Here is a 15901-nt window from a genome sequence, read left to right as displayed (position 1 = left end):
TACAAATAAAATAATTATATTTCTATGAATGTCATCAGCTCTCTCCACTTACCGAACAATTGTATGGGAAAATGTGCTGTCGAGACGATCGTCACATGTTTCAGAGGCAGGCCATTTTCAATTGACATTTCTATTATTTTACTTACAGACAGTGGAGTTCCTGAAGCTGGTATTTGTGTCATTACCACAACGGCCATTGACGTGCACCACCCCAACATATCTTCTGACCTGTTCACAGTGGAAGTGCCCATGAAGATAGGAAGTAATGGAACTTCTGCTAGTGTCACATCAGGCAGTGCCTCCAGATCTACAGACAGCTCTGTAACCAGAGCCCAGAGTGACAGCAGCCAAACCTTTGGCTCTTCCACAGACTGCAGTACCACCCGGGAGGAGCCCTCTGAATACTGCCCTTTAGACAGGGCTGGGAATGCAAAACATGATCAAATCGATTCTGCAAGGCATAGGGTCAGCAATGCAGTAGTTCAGGAACTGTTATCATCGTTGTCAGAGGATTCTTGCTTGACACAAAAAGGCTTAGATCCAGTCAACCTTAAATTGCCTAGTCCAGCAGGGTCCACCAAAGCCAGTCCTGAGCTAGAACATAGAGTGAACATTTACAACAAGAAGAACCAAGAGAGCTTTGATGTGCTCCAGATTAAGCCAGTTATTCACCTTCAGCAAACTGCCTCGGTGATCAATGAAAAGTACAAATCTTTGGAATCCAAAGAGCAAAAGATGAATAGGGTCCCAGATTCATAGTTCTCCACAGTGGTAGGAAAAGACGAGACATTCTAGAGCTTTAATGGCACCCTCAGAACAATTGCTGGCTGGATATCTTGCTCCTTGCGTGGTCTGAATGAATTGAATATTCATAAAATGCATGAGTTCTGAGAGCCAACATGAATCCATGACATTTCTAGCTTCAGAGGTCCTCAGGCCAAGCCCTGGATGAAGAGAAAACGTTCTATATTACAAAACAATGACCTCAAAGATGTACATATTCTTAAACTTGGTTTTGTGAGGTTTTTTTAAAAATACAACAACAATTTTTATGGAACTCTGAACAGCCTTCTATCAAGTCAAGCTTCAGCAGGGTATGGTACATGTAAATGTAAATTTCTCCTTCTACGATTTCTTACTGTCCCTTTGTACATGACGACAGCTGTAAACCCCTTTGTACAAATTCTGCAATTATTTTTGTTCTTCCCAAAATCTTTTTTCAAGGAGCACTTTGGGTGATGCAGATTAAAGGGGAAAAGTGTGATCTGTTTTTATTTTAGCATGAGCTCTTTAAAAACAATATTTTGGAAAAGAAAATATCGTTTTCACTTCCAAGTCAACACGAGTGAAAAATGGACATTTTGCAAATTCAATTTTAATTAAAAAAAAAAAAAAATAGATGTTCATTCAGTGTTTTTATTCATAGATTTAGAGGTAGGCTAGATTCATGAGATTATTACTGTGGCTTTAAATCTTCCATTTTGGAAAATATTTTAATCTTATTTACATTTGAATCAGAGTTTAATGAAGTAGTACATTGAACTCACTTGAATGTACAGTGACTATTGAAAGTGGACACAAACTTTTGTTATAATCACAAGAACTTTTAAGACAGTTCAGCTACTTAAGCCGATTTGAAAGTTAACGCTAAGGTTCTCCTCTAACCTAGTAGCACCTAGCAGTAGGTGTAATGTCTTTGCTCAATACGACGCACGAGTTTATGCCAAGGTAGATGGCCAGCTGCGTGCTCAGCTCATGCCCAGGGATAAGTTGGGAGAGCCAGAAGGCTGCTTGCTGTAACTTGTGCTGCCTGCTAATAGCCTCAAGAGCCCAATATGGAGGCCAGACCTCTTTTCCCCAGCTGCATACCGCCTAAAGGCCACAGGGAGAGGGATGGCATAAGGACCAGTACACCAACTTGTATGCCACTAGCAGAGCCCCCTGCAGTGGGGTCATCCTCCCATGGCCAGCTGTTATTTATTATTATTTCATGCCAAATTTAAGACTTATTTGCGCCAGTGGTGCGACCCAAAGCAACCACAGTACAGCTCAAAGTATGGGGCATTGAGTTTATTTCTATTTATTTATTGTTGAATTATTTACAATTTACAGAACAGATCCAGTGAAAATCCATGTGCTTTTCTGTCCCTTTTAGATACTGCGCTGGTTGTATGGGAAGGTGTATTGATCAAATCCACCTTTACAAGTATTAGGGGCCCAACTGTCCTAGCAAAAACACATATGCAGCTCCTAGGGTTTCAGTGGAAGTTACCCATGCACTGTCAGGGACAATCAGGCCCTAGAAGACTTGCCCATATGTGAAAATTGGGCATTATCAAAGGAAACGATTGGTTAATATCTCAGGAAATTATCCATTTTACAGTCTACTTGCTAGACTAGAGCACTTGCAAGTATTTCAGTTGTAGGTTGGGATAAGAACATCGGACCTGCCATTAGCAGGTCAGACCAATGGTACATTAGTCCAATAGCCTGTTTCCACCAGTGGCCAGTGATGGGTGATTCAAAGGAAGGAGTAAAACCTGCACAGTGCACCTAATTGTGTATCACTGTACTATGAAGAGGAAGGAGACTTTCTGACCTCAGCTAGTGATCCGCTTATGTTCCCTAGCTAGCAAAACAACTGCTGCTGTTTTTAGTTATATAAAGTTTTATGAAACTTACTTTTGCATCCATAATATTTTGCATCATGGAGTTGCATTATAAGTGATATCTATGTCCTAGTTTTAATTTTGCTGCATCCTAAGTTCAGTGAGTGTCCCCTTATTCTTTTGTTCGATGGCTGTCTGTAAAACAAATTCACAAAATGCAACTGTTTCTGCTCACAAAACTAAGTGGACAGTAAAGGCCAGTTTTTCAGGAGTGCTCATCATTCACAATTGGGACCAGGTTTTCAAAAGAGCACAGCTGCTCTGTAGGCAACTGAATGGGAGCTGCTGGGTGATAAGTACCTCTGAAAATGGCCATAAATGGGGTCAGTCAAAATCTCCCCAAAAGAAAAGGCACAACTGCTTTCCCGTTTTTTTTTTTTTTTTTTTAAAGCCAGAGACCCTTGCAAGGTAGTCAAACGCAATTTTTTGTGTTTTTAATTGAAGTATGTGATGTCTGGTTTTAATGAAAAGCCACATATTGTCCTACTATTTGCTAGATTGATACATTTCTCCACCATATAATTCCCCAAACTTGTACCTGCTTCCCTAGGGAATGTTAAAAAGGAGACATGAGTTTCCATAAGGTTCCCCTTCAAAGTTGCTCTACTCTGGCTCAATCTACAAATGCCTCATTTATATATTTGGACAATAACTGCTTATTCATTTGCATTTTGCTGAGTCTTGTGGTGAGTGGGTGGAATGAGCTTCCAAGTGAAGTGGTTAAAGTCAAGTACGAATATATTTAAACAAAAATTGGATGACTGTGTAGAATTTGATAGATTGAAGGGGATCGTTAGTTCTGTGCTTGGGAGAAGCCAACTCCCTTCCTGGGGACTGGAGGGAATTTTGCATTGATCATTCTTTTTCCACAGATCAGCAATGGATTTTTTCCTTTACATGGGAGCATTTTGCCTTTCAATGACACACCCAGCTTTTAAAAGTATCCAGTCAAACACTGATGTTGTCAAACTCCTTCCAGGCATGCAGCGTTCCTGGCTGGCGTTTGGTACTGTACAGCTGTGTAACTAGTTTTTAAAAAGCCAAGGCAAACACTTAAACATGTGCTTAATTTTACTGCTGTTAGTAACAAATCTCTAGTACTACTCTCGGTAGTAAAGTTAAGCTCATGCATAAGTGTTTGCAGGATCAGGACTGAAGAATTCATTTTTATCAAATTGCGAAGTATGTTAACACAGTGAAATGTGCATAAAACATACTTCTGTAGTCCATGCACGCTGTGGGTATTTGTCATTTACATAGATAAGTGGCCAGTCCTAAATTCCCTCTAAGCTGCGCAGTTGCACAGCAGGCTATAAAGGGCCACAGCAGCAGGGGCCTGGAGAGGAGAGGTAGGGGGTAGGCGGGGACTGGGGAGGGGAGCAAATTGGGGTGTGCAGGGCTGCCGGGGGCCTCTCCCCTGGCTCCAGGAGCTTGCTCTCTGCTGCCGGTGGGGAGAGAGGGGCCCCTCCCCCAGAGCTTGCTGCTGCCAGCGGGGAAAGGGCTGGGGGGAGTTCTCTGGTCCCAGGCCCAGGGCAGCCTGCCTGCACCCCCCAGCTGGATCCCTCACCCCCTCCCCCACCTCAATGCTCTGCCCCAGCCCTTGAGTCCCCTACCACCCCACTGAACCCCTCATCCCTGGCCCCACCCCAGAGCCCACACCCCCAGCCGCAGCCCTCACCCCACCCCGCATCCCAACCTCTGCCCTAGCCCTGAGCCTCCTCCCACACTCAGAACCCTTCCCCCCCCCCCATTAATTTTGTTATGTGCATCCATATGGAGGTGATTTGTCACACATCACCTCCATATGGGTGCACATAACAAAATTCAGATGTGGAGGAGTTTTTTTCCACACATGAGTGGGAAAAATTAGAGGGAACACTGGCAGCCACTGCATTAAATAAGTTTATGAAGGTCATGTATACCTTGCAAGGTAAGTGTGATATGTTGAAATGACAATACTAATAGTAATCTGTACTCATTTTCTGTTGTGCCACTGAGGGAAAAGGCTGGGAGAAAGCATGGGGGGAAAGGAAGTGATACTAACAAGCCAGCTGACCTGTCACCAGATCTTGATTTAATGTGGGTATAATTGGAAGAGATGAGGTTTAAGTTTCCAATATCATAATTTAATGAGAGAATCGAGCTTCAGGGTGGTAGAAGGCTATATCCACTAAGGTTAACTTCTGTTCAGCGTACAGCACTAAAAATGGCTGCCCATTCTTACATACAACACGCAGATCTTATTCAATTTAAATGTTAAGGTATCACAGCCAATGGGGGCAGAATAAAAACATTTGGGGTTATTTCTTCCATTTTCCTCACTGCCCATTATTAGGATCCTCAGAGGCTGTTGTGTAAACTAAAGAGCAGGAGGCTGTGGGAGTCATAAGGCACATCATAAAGAAAGCTCAAGTTCCAATATTACTTGAAACTAACTAACCCCTGCTTCTTGCATCCTAACTGCTAAGGCAATATGGCAGGCAGCATCAGCTCACAGGTCTCCATCTGCCCATCACCAACCAACCCCTCTGAAAATTAGCTGGGCCACAAAAGCTGTTTGTTGATCTTCATGAGCCACAGAAATTGAATTAAAAAAACCAAAGAGCTCAACTCATTTGGCTTGAGAGTTCATGAAAATGGTAAGCCCTCCGTCACCTCCGAAAGCTGCTGTTACTTGAAAACATCTGCCTCATTCTTGCATTTGGACCTATATTACTTGGCCTGTTACACAAAGGATTTTTTGTTTTATTTTAAGCATTTTGGTCAAATTATTTTGTTCTCATGACCTGGATCCTTTGTTTTTAAGTTACTCGCTGACAGACAGATGAGTTCATTGTCTGGGATCAGCCAAGGAGAGCCTCATTCTCTGCTGACATCACCCCACCTTTCCCACACCCACACCCAGGCCGCCCAACAGGGTCAAGTTAGTTCACAGTTCTTCTGCCTTTTCCCTCCATATAATTATATATAAGGGATGCTGCCCCCCCCCCCAGAATAATAGACGACAAACCAGGGAAAGCAATAACACATAACAATGTCTACAAATCAGAGGAACAATGTTAATAGTTCTAGTCATTGGGGCGTAACTGTATTAGAGATCATGCTCCTGAGATGTGCTAGTCACACTGTATAGCAGTCCCGGGGTTAATTCACCCAGTTGTGATTTGATATTGGCCACATCTGAGAAGAGAATATGATCTTATGTGTTCTACATTATGCTCTGCAATGCACATCCATTGTAGTGATTCTATGGACCAAGTAAGGAGCCAGAATTTGCGGCTGACAAATGAATTCATGTCCTTACTGTTGTTTCAGTATATATGTATTTTTGTGATTTCCTCCCCCCCCCCCCACCACTCCACGATGTAATCGTACTGCCTTGCAAGTCAGAAACTACGTGGAACAGACACATGGAATGCCTAGGTACCAAGGGAGCTGTTTCTCACAGCAACAAACCACATGAAAGCTCTCAGAACGTCAGCTCCTCCTTATGTGAATTGGTTGCAGCTCCCAGACTGCAGGTAGTAAAGGCAAGTACTTAGTTTGTTGCTAAGATTACTCCTAGGACCCTACTTTACCTCCGTTTGGCTTCTTAAATGCATGAGCACACCAGCACTTTTTATCTTAAGAATTTTGGAATGTATTTAATGTTTATAAAAGTTGGGGATTAATAGTGAGAGCCACATCCAGTGCAGATAGAGCCCAAGATTCCCCATTCTGCCTTATCAGGACACCTCAGGCATGACTTGAAACATCTCTGATATTCCAGTGCGGGGGGTGGCAGAGCGTTAAGCAGAGGCTGCCAGTTTGAAGTTCAAATCGACATTGTTATTAACAGCATTGCAGATGCAGAAGAGAATCATTGGGAAAAGCAAGGCTTCAACTGCCTCTGTGACATCTGTCCATCCACAACCGAAACCTATTTTTGCTGCACTTGCTGATACCTGTGCAGCATCAGTGCTAGTAGTTCCAACAGCAAGCAGCATTGTGTAATGTTCTGGTCATGTGGCTTCATGAAGGTATGAGGCTGTTGAAGGGGAGGCCAGACCCAAGCTCTTCCTCTCTCAGGGTGCAAGTTTGGTCCTGATCTGAGTCCCGTGGATGACAAGGGGTATTGGAGCAGTCCCTAAGAACATCTTGCCAGTCAGCCCTGCCAAAGATTTGTTTTCCAGAGACCATGTTTTGAATTCTCCCACCTAGCCAGAAGTGAGGTTGATTTTGTTTGGGAAGGAAAATACTGGAGGGGGGGTGTTCTTGGGGCAACCTAGCTACATGGGGTTCAAGTAATTTTTCAGAGCTGTATACAGGCAGCTCTATGCTCATCATCAGTGGAGCTCCCTGTACTCTGTTTGTTCTATGTTGTGTTTAACCAGGAGTAAGTGAGTCCTTCCTTTCGCTGCTTCTTGGTCCCCTAGCACTGATACATGTAGCAATCCTGGCAGTCTGGAAGGTCTACCTTAGTGAAAGTTACAAGCATAAGGTTGCAAAGGAAGTGGCAGGAACTATTTACAGCTGAAGGCTCAGCCAAACATGAGCCAAAATAACTTGCTATCATTTAGTGCCTCATCGTGCTAGGGGGCTGTACAAACATACAGGAAATGACAGTCCTTGCCCAAAGAGCGCAGAATCCAAAAGACAAGTCATGGGTGACACAAACAGGTTGAAGGGTGGGGAAGGGGAAAGGATGCCGTTACAAAAAGAACAGACTGTTTTAGCTCAGACAGGGGTGTGCCCGGTCCTAGAGAGGTTAGCTTTTCCTCTGCCTTTATTGTTGTTAGGTTCTGTATATGTCACCGACAAGAAAAGGATACATTTTGGGGAGGCGCTCAGAGGGCAAATGAGCTGGGGGATGGGGGCAATGTTAGGGCTCAGCACAAGGTTCAGTGAGGAAAGAGCCAGAATGACAAGAGATGTGCAGGAGCCAGCCAGGCAGAAGGGACAAACCGGCAGCTGCTGGGGACACAGACCAGTGCCGTTTCTCTGTGCGTTAGGCCAGATTTACCTCCTCCTGTCTCCAATGGTCATTATTTTTTTGTACAGAAGCTGAAGGGCCCTGCTTCTGTAACCCTGTCCAGAGGCCACAGCATGCACTTCACTTCCTGTGGCTTTTGGCTGGCATCTCTGCTAACATCCAGCAGTGAAGTGCGGCTAATAACCAGGGCTCAGACAGGCAAATGCACAACACAGAGCTTCAAAAGAAGGGGAAATAAAATAAAATGACAAAGAGCAAAATCTCTCCTGGCTGCAGCTAAGAATGTACAGCCCCAGCCACTATGAGGTTAGCTTATACCACAACTTGTGCCTCTTCTCCCTTCAGGACTCCCAAAGCCTGAGCCAGCTTTGTCACTGCTCATGCAACTTCTTTCCTGATAGCTGCTAACAGTCCACCTGTGACTCAGTTAATTCCAGCCTCTGCCCAAGACTGTGCTTTGCAGGAAGTGGCTGTTTGCAGCTCAGCTCCCTTGGTGAATGGAAAGAGACTGCTCCTGCTCCTTTCCCAGGAAGGCTAGTGTGCTAGTGCCTCTAACAAAATGAACTAGGACAAATGGAGAGGGGAAAAAGGAAACCCTTTAAAAAGAAGGAAGTACTGGATTCCTCTTTGCTCTGGGACATAAAGGGAACAGCACAGTGATTTATGGAAGAGAAGAACTAACAGGTAACTCTGTCGCTCACCATATTCCATTCATGTGCCTCTTCACAATATCTAGTGGGAAGTTTTATGGAGATTTCAAAGGTATATGGCCTCTCTCCTTTCATACTGAGCTAGTGCCTCTGTCCCACTGCTGGGGTGTGGGGGAAGGGTTGGGGAATAACTCTCTAGCATTAGATCTGTGCATGCAATTCACAGTCTTTGTGTGAATTGTACTACAAAGTGACTAGCACGTAATAGTGAATAACACAACCTCTGGCATCGCCGTAGTCTGTGTGCTGAGAGCGGAGGAATGGTGAGACTTGGGAATCTTGGATTCCATCCCAGGCTTTGGCAGGAAATGTGCTCTGGTGGACACAGACTTCCTGCCCATTTCCTGCAGCCTGGTCCCTTTTGACTTATCCCAGCACACTCTGTTCTCCATCCCACGCTCCTCGTCCAGTCTTCTTATATAGTCCTTGTCTCCCCCTCTAGGGGTCTCCTCCCCCAACGCTCATTCTCTCCCCCAACCCCTCATCCAGTCCCAAACTCTTGGTCCAGCCACTGCCAGTTTTCCCTCCCACCCCAACTCCTTGCACCCAGTCTCCTTGCCCAGCCAGTGCCAGTCCCAGATCCTCCTCCTGGTTCCTCATCCGATCTGTATATCTTCCCCACTGCCCTCAAGCTGGAGCCCAGCCTGCGCCTCCATCCCAAGGCTCCTCATCCAGTCTCAGTCTCTCCCCCACCATCTCCCTGGCTTCTCATCCCAGGCTCTTTGCACGGCCAGTCCCAGCTCTCTCCCCATACCCCAGCTCCTTGTCAGATCTCTCCTCCCTCCCTGCTGCCCCTGTTCTCTCCTCTCCCCCACTGTTTCCTAGTCCCAGTCTCCTTGGCCAGCCAGTGCAAAGCCTCCTTCCCCTCCCCCAAAAGCTCCTCATCCAATCTCACTGGTTTTCCTCCCCACACATCGTCCCCATCCCCCACAACCATCTGGCTCCCAGTCCAGGTCTCCCACTCTCTCCCGAGCGCCAATCTCCCCTTCCCAACTCCCAGTCACAGTCTCACCCGCCTCCAGCTCCAGTTTCACCAGGCTCCCAGTGTTCTCCTTTCCCTCCCGACACGTCAGCTTTTGTATACTCTGCATTCAAGTCAGGTGGCTTCTTTTTCCGCCCTGCCTGGGTGACAGCAGGGGTCATTGAGTGCACAGGAGAGCCAGACTCACTGGTCTGCTGCCTGGCCTCACCCCAGCCCAGAGGAGCAATTACAGCAAACGTCAGGCTTCGTCATTGTCGCCCTGGGCTGGAGCATGCTCGTTTGCACTGTAGAGGTGACGAAAGCCAGACTGGTCAGACTCCGCACTAAAATGTGTGAGAGGCTTGAGTGTGCTAGTGAGGATAGACTCTGTGGTGATATTCGCTGCTAAAATCAAAGTTGCAGTTTATTTTAAACTTGGTCACATTGGGCAGATTTTCATGGGGATGACAAAAGACACCCTCTGTCCAAATACAAGGCCTGACACAAAGGCCACCGCCCTTGCTCCCCACCACCACTAAATTTCAAGTCCCAGCTTCAAAGCACGGGAGGGAGGGAGGGGAGAGTTTTTCTTTGCCACTAATCTGGGCAAAACAATGTATTGTTCCCTGCCCACCTTCTTAGAAACAGCTCAACCATTTTGACTGAAATTAAAAATTATTATTATTATTCAGCCTGAGGTAGGCACCTAGCATGGCAAATTTCAACCCAAAGTTATTAGCAACTGAAAACAGGGTCTTATAATGGGAAGTGTCAAGCAACCTTAACAACAAAGGTCTAGCAGCCTGGTCTATAATACACCCTGGCCTCTGGTTGAAGTTCTGCTCCATATGAAGCTACTGCTGCAGCAGAGAGCAGGCAGAAATAGGATCTTTTTAAAATGAAGTGAAATTGGAAAAGAGCTGGAGGAGGAAGAGAACTGGCCCGTGCTAGTATACATTATGCACTCTAAGCCCATGCTCTACTCAGAGTGGAGCTGGTAATGAAACCAAATCTCGGCCCCCCCACGTTTTCTGGCACATCAGGCCTCCCTGCCACAGCAGGGGGTATTAATTTAGGTGCTAAGGCACTAGAAATCCCCTATTAGATATTGCCAGTGGGTGGAGAATTCAACTGTGCTGAATTTTTGCCGTTCACTCCTGGTCTGAAATGTTTGCTGGTGCCTCTACCCTGCATACTGCACTAAGTGATTGATTCATGCTATGTAGCTTGAAGTCGGCTGTGGGATAGAACTCTTTGGAAAGCCACCTGGGCCTGAAGACAAACAGCAACTGCATTGCACCGGAGGGTGGCACTAGTTTAATACAGAGCAATGCAATCAGGGAAGCACAGGGGCAGCAGCAGCTTCAAGTGCCACAACGGCCATTGAGATGCAAGGCTCCTTCCCTTCTGCCACCATGTTTCCGTTTTGGCTTTAAGCAATCAGTATAAAATGATGGGTTTTGGCTTCCTAGGTTTCAGTGCAGGGAGCAGGGACATTTGGAATTGGCGTCTGGCAAATATTTAATCTAATTAGCTCCAGAGCTGATTGAACGTCTGTTGTTGAAATTTATTGTTGGTCGTGGAAGAGACTGTTGGCAGGGCTTCATGCAGTAGCACTGTGTTCCCATCCTGTACACAATCTGTCTGATCACGCTGGGCATGGGGGAAATGAAGCCGAAGGATCTCCCCCTTCTAAATGTATTTTACATGGATTTCACATTAGCCACAGGCCTCTCCCCCTGCCAGTGCCCAGATATGGGAACCCAATGTGTTGGATACAAAATAGTCATTGATGCAGGAAACGTGACATGCTGTGGGATTTACCCCATTACTGTAAATAACTTTCTGTAATGATTTTTAGCTGTACAATGGAGGGGGCACCAAATGTGTGTGAATCATAGACAATGTGGGCCTGAAGTGACAGACGGGTCAGAGGGATGCACTCTAGAGCAAGCAGAGCCCAGGGGTGAGTCAGGGTAGTTCAGCCTCCTGGCCCATTTGGTTGTCTGCTACAGCTACCGCCAAGCATGCCTGTAGCAATACCATAGCTGCCTCTCTCCTGGGGCCTGGCCTGCCACTGTCAACCAGCCACCAGAGGATAATGACTCATATGAAGTAGTCACCGAGAAGTGAGAAGCCCTAGATCCCCTTCCCAACAGTGCTAGCTGAATGGAAAAGTACAAACAGGAGGTAGTAACAGACAGTGCAGTAAAATGTGAGGATTGCTTTGGAGTCTGCTAGCTCTTAAAAATGTCTAATCTAAGCACCCTCATGCCTAGCCAGTACTGAAATGGGCATCTTCTGAAGAAAACCTAGCTGCAGCCCAGCATAGTGGTGGGGTCCCCGCCATGGGCAATAATTCCTTTAAAACACCAGCACTGAATTACACCCCAGTTTATGTGACTAGAGATATGATCCACTGAACGAAATATAATACCAACAGCCTGACCCCTTCCTGATGAGTAACAAGCTCATGGGACTTTTTGGTAAAAGGACGGTTCCTACACGAGAGCTGGCCAGTATCTAGTTCTCCATTCGCCCTACCTAAATTCCTGTGTTTGGGAGAGGGCTGTAGGTAGGAGATTAGGGAGTGGGGGAACAATCTTGAGTGTGCCTGCCTTGCCCATTGTGCTTTGTTATGGTTTGACTCATTAATATCCAGCCCTCTCCACTATGGCCTTTTTCTTCACAAATGCCTTCATAGCCACCTGTGCCTTCAGAAGAGGCCCATGTTGTGCCCTGTACTGCCAAGCTCCTTTCTTATAGGCCCTTGCACCCCTTTTCCTCTACCCACCCTCTCCCCCTCCCTTGGTGCTGTCATTTGCCTAGCTTCTCTTTGGCACTCAACTCTTCTTGGTTCAGTTCTGCCAGCCCTTGAGACTGTTTTCACCCTGGCTCCTGACACCAGAGCCTCATCTATCCTGTGTCACCATTTTTTATTATGGGCTCTAGCAGCACACTGATGCCGATGCACAGAGCTGGGCTCTCACTTGGCCTGTGCTGCTAACAGCCATGTTTGCTTAGTTCATGCTACCACTGACTCTCTTTTCTACCATTGGCTGTCTCTCCTCCCCGCCCCCCCACACACACTTTGTTCTCATGAGCATCTGTCGAGCCCATGGTAGGCTTTGCAACTTTATCCTCTGCTCACTTTTTTTTTTCTCCTCTCCCCCACGTCCCTTGTCACACCTCAGACACGCTCTAGTATTGGAAAAAGCTAACTGCTTGTTTTGTACATTCATCTTTGCTTCCCTCAACTCCTGCCTGACACGTGCCTGCTTCAGAGACTCCCATGCTTGGTGTCTCAGCCATTTTGTCACTGCCACTGGCTTTAAATCCAACAGCCAAGACCAGCCACACCCTAGGTCCATCAGAAATACTCATCCTCCAAATATCTTGATGCAAACTCAGTGTCTGTGGCCTACATCTCCACACTCCAGCTCTGTACACTTGTCTGTATTTAGGGGTTGGTGTGGCTTCTGTTAGATCTTGGTATAGCAGAGTGATGTTTAGCTCCTAGCACAAATTGCTTCTAAAAGATTTGTAACTTTAAGTTACTACTTCTACAAAAAAAAAACCACTCTTGCAGGGACTGTTGGTTGGAAATCATGATAGAATGTTGACTACATTTAAAGAACTTACAGTTCTGATTCAGCTTGGACTATTACCCTTGTCAGCAATGCTTCAGAGCACATTGCAAGCCATGCCAGCTTCTTAACAGTGCAAAGTTAAATATGGGCAGTGGTTGAGCTGTTACTTGCCAAATAACATTTCACTGATGACTTGTACATTTACATGACCAGACTGTTTAAGTAGCCAACTGTTACTGTGTATGCAGCCTTTTTCTAAGCAGCGGGGAAAGCAAATCCACCCTGGCACAACTTCTAGAATCAGTAACTGGGGAGGAAGAAAATCTGGAAAGGGCTGTCTGGAGACAGTGGTATAGTAGAAAGATGAAGGAAAACTCTGCAATATCTTGTGTTGAGTTACCACTGATTTGTAGCTGTCTGATTTAACTTTTATTATATAGAAGTTAGGGCCAAAACATTAGCTATTTATTAAGGAGTTTTTGCCCTGTGTGTTTACGGCTGTTCAAATAAGTTTGTATTTCATGATTTGAAAAGTAAGCCTTTCATTCATTAGTAAAAATGGTGTAAGTTTCCTTAGTAACTAGAGCTAACCCATTATTGCCATGGTAGCTGTCTATCCCAGAGCCATTTGGGGTGGTATTTGTATAGTAAGCCCTAGACTATTGTATATTCAGGGATGTTATTATTGAGCTCAAATGACCATGTTCTGTAAAATTAAAAAAAAAAAAAAAGCGGGGCGGGGGGAAATCTGCACTTAAACTCATTCTTTCCTCAGGGGACATTCAGAGACCCCCACAGGCTTGTACCAAGGAAATCTGGTTCCAGCCACACAGATCTTGGGCCATCAAGTACATGGAGCCAGCCTTTGACTTAGCAGCACCACTTATTCATGATCTGTCTTGCCACTGATGCCCAGCTAAGCATGCCCTTTTCCTCCCATGAGTGGACAGAAGCCAGAGATTAACAATGACTTATTTAGCAGGGCTCAATAACATAGAGAATTTTACTAGGAGGCTATGCCAAGCCGTACGTGAGGAGGGGTTTCTGCAGGTTTAAGGGTGGAGGATAATAGTTAAGCTCTTCTTCTTCACCTTCACCAATTGCCCTTCTGCAGAAAAAAGTTAGTCTTGAATTCTCAGTTGATATCCCAGGAAGCTATCACAGACTAATTTTGCTGACACTGATAACAGAAGGGTTATTATATTGCCTAAAGAACAGGGGAAGCTATATAGCACTTTGTTGCATAAATGATTCTGTTAGCACCAAAGCCTCCTCTACATTCCCTGTACCTAAGTTATTTTGATAATCTTACAAGGGAATATTTCTCAGAACTCCCGGTAGCTTGGATCATTTATTGGAGTCGGAGGTGGCTTCACTGTTCACACCACTTATAATAGTTAAGAACTCTATAGCATTCATCACACTTTCCTTTCTGTTGACTCTCCTCTGGCTGCATGATGGTTTCTTTATCTTCCTAACACTCAGACATGCTGTCTGAAGTTTCTGGTTTTGGTGGAGCAGTTATTCTCTCTATGGGTATGAAAACTCATCACTTCACACTCTGATTATGTTGACTAATATGATTGCATTCACAAATCCTAGGCTAAGCACCAACTTTGCTTGATTGTCATTAACACAGGGATCACAACAGAACATCACAAAGTAAATTAAAACTGAAAGAGCACATAAAACTATGAGACTTTCTAGAAAAGAATCAAGAGATAAGGACATTTTAAAGTATATTTCCCAGGGACCCACCATTGGACTTCTGTGACCCACAGCCTATTGCCAGATGCACTATTAAGAAAAGCAGTAAATTAGTATTAGCTATTGTTTCCTCTGACTAGTTAACCTTATTTACAAAACTTAGACAAATTAAGATTCTTTAAATGTCATACAGGTCACTTCTAAACATTAACAGTGATTTGTTAAATCAAAACACATTTAGAATTGACAAATTGTCTAGAAATAACTAATTGTTCAAATGCATATTAAGAGTTTCCAGCAGGGGTCAGTGTTTGGACAAAGCAGAACTACACACATGCTTGTCACTTGTAGTGTATATACACTTTACGTAAAGAACTTCACTACCAAATACAGCACTACTTTAAGTGGCAAACAGACGTAACACTATATTGCAGATATGTTGGAGATAACAGCACTGTATAGCAGCCCAAGCAATTCATCCACAGTTAAACAGTTCTATACCACCCCCCCAATGTTTTATACACAAGCCAAAATTGAGCTTTGTAAAAGCTCCTTTAAGATACACAGTGACTAAAATCTTGATTTCTGGAGGCTTTCAAGCCCATCCTTCAGATGACAGTTCTTAAAAAGTTGGTAATTTAACCTTACCCCAGAGTAGTCCAGCTGCTGCAGACTTTTTTTTTTAAAAGCAAAATAGGTGTTCCAGAAAGAATATAAAACTCTTTCAAGGAGTTTTGCTTTCCATAATTAATACTGTGATTGTCATAATATTAATTGACATGAGTGGTAAAAGCTCTTGGATCAAAACTCCACTCAATAGAAAAGCACTGGCTTTTATTTAAGAACATCATACAGTGACTCAAAGTAGTAATTGTGTACTCACACATCCCTTCCACGTGTCACTATAAAATAAATTACAAGGCAGAAGGAAACTGCTACTAAAAAATTAAACCAAAATCATGAAAGGTCAAAGCTGAAATTCTGGTTTTAGATCTTGCAGCATATAGTCTTGAGTGTGAAGTCTAGATATAGCAGAAGGAAGAAGGAAGTTCTTTACTCTCCATTTGGAGGATCTGGAATAAAGTTTTTGAAAGGTTAAACATAACTTGTTCAAATAATCTTGTTATTAGTGATCTTGCCAAAAGAGACACGAGAAAGGCTGTGTTGAGCTAATATATAGCTCAAATACAAGTTTGTTAGTGTGTAGACAAGTTTCTGGAAAAGAGGGATAATTTTTGTCCCTACCACAAACCAAAGTTCTGAGTTAAAAAAGCAGACACACTGCCAGCTGC

The 15901-nt window shown here is 44.5% G+C and overlaps 1 protein-coding gene across 3 annotated transcripts in view; it reads left to right on the top strand.

Annotated features, from left to right (window-relative positions):
• TMEM266 (transmembrane protein 266) overlaps positions 1 to 1352 on the top strand; it is a 119290-nt gene extending 117938 nt beyond the window's left edge. For all 3 annotated transcript variants that reach the window (XM_024205407.3, XM_024205409.2, XM_024205410.2), the window contains one exon: positions 149 to 1352. In XM_024205407.3, coding sequence (XP_024061175.1) covers positions 149 to 759 — 611 coding nt within the window. In that variant the 3' untranslated portion in view covers positions 760 to 1352. The remainder of the gene's footprint in view (positions 1 to 148) is intronic.
• The last annotated feature ends 14549 nt before the right edge of the window (positions 1353 to 15901 follow it).

The sequence above is a fragment of the Terrapene carolina genome, unplaced genomic scaffold (assembly GCF_002925995.2).
Source record: "Terrapene carolina triunguis isolate 2854851 unplaced genomic scaffold, T_m_triunguis-2.0 Scaffold67, whole genome shotgun sequence".
NCBI classification, from domain to species: domain Eukaryota; kingdom Metazoa; phylum Chordata; order Testudines; family Emydidae; genus Terrapene; species Terrapene triunguis.
Note: the sequence above shows the minus strand (reverse complement) of the source record. Positions and strands in the feature narration are given on the sequence as shown.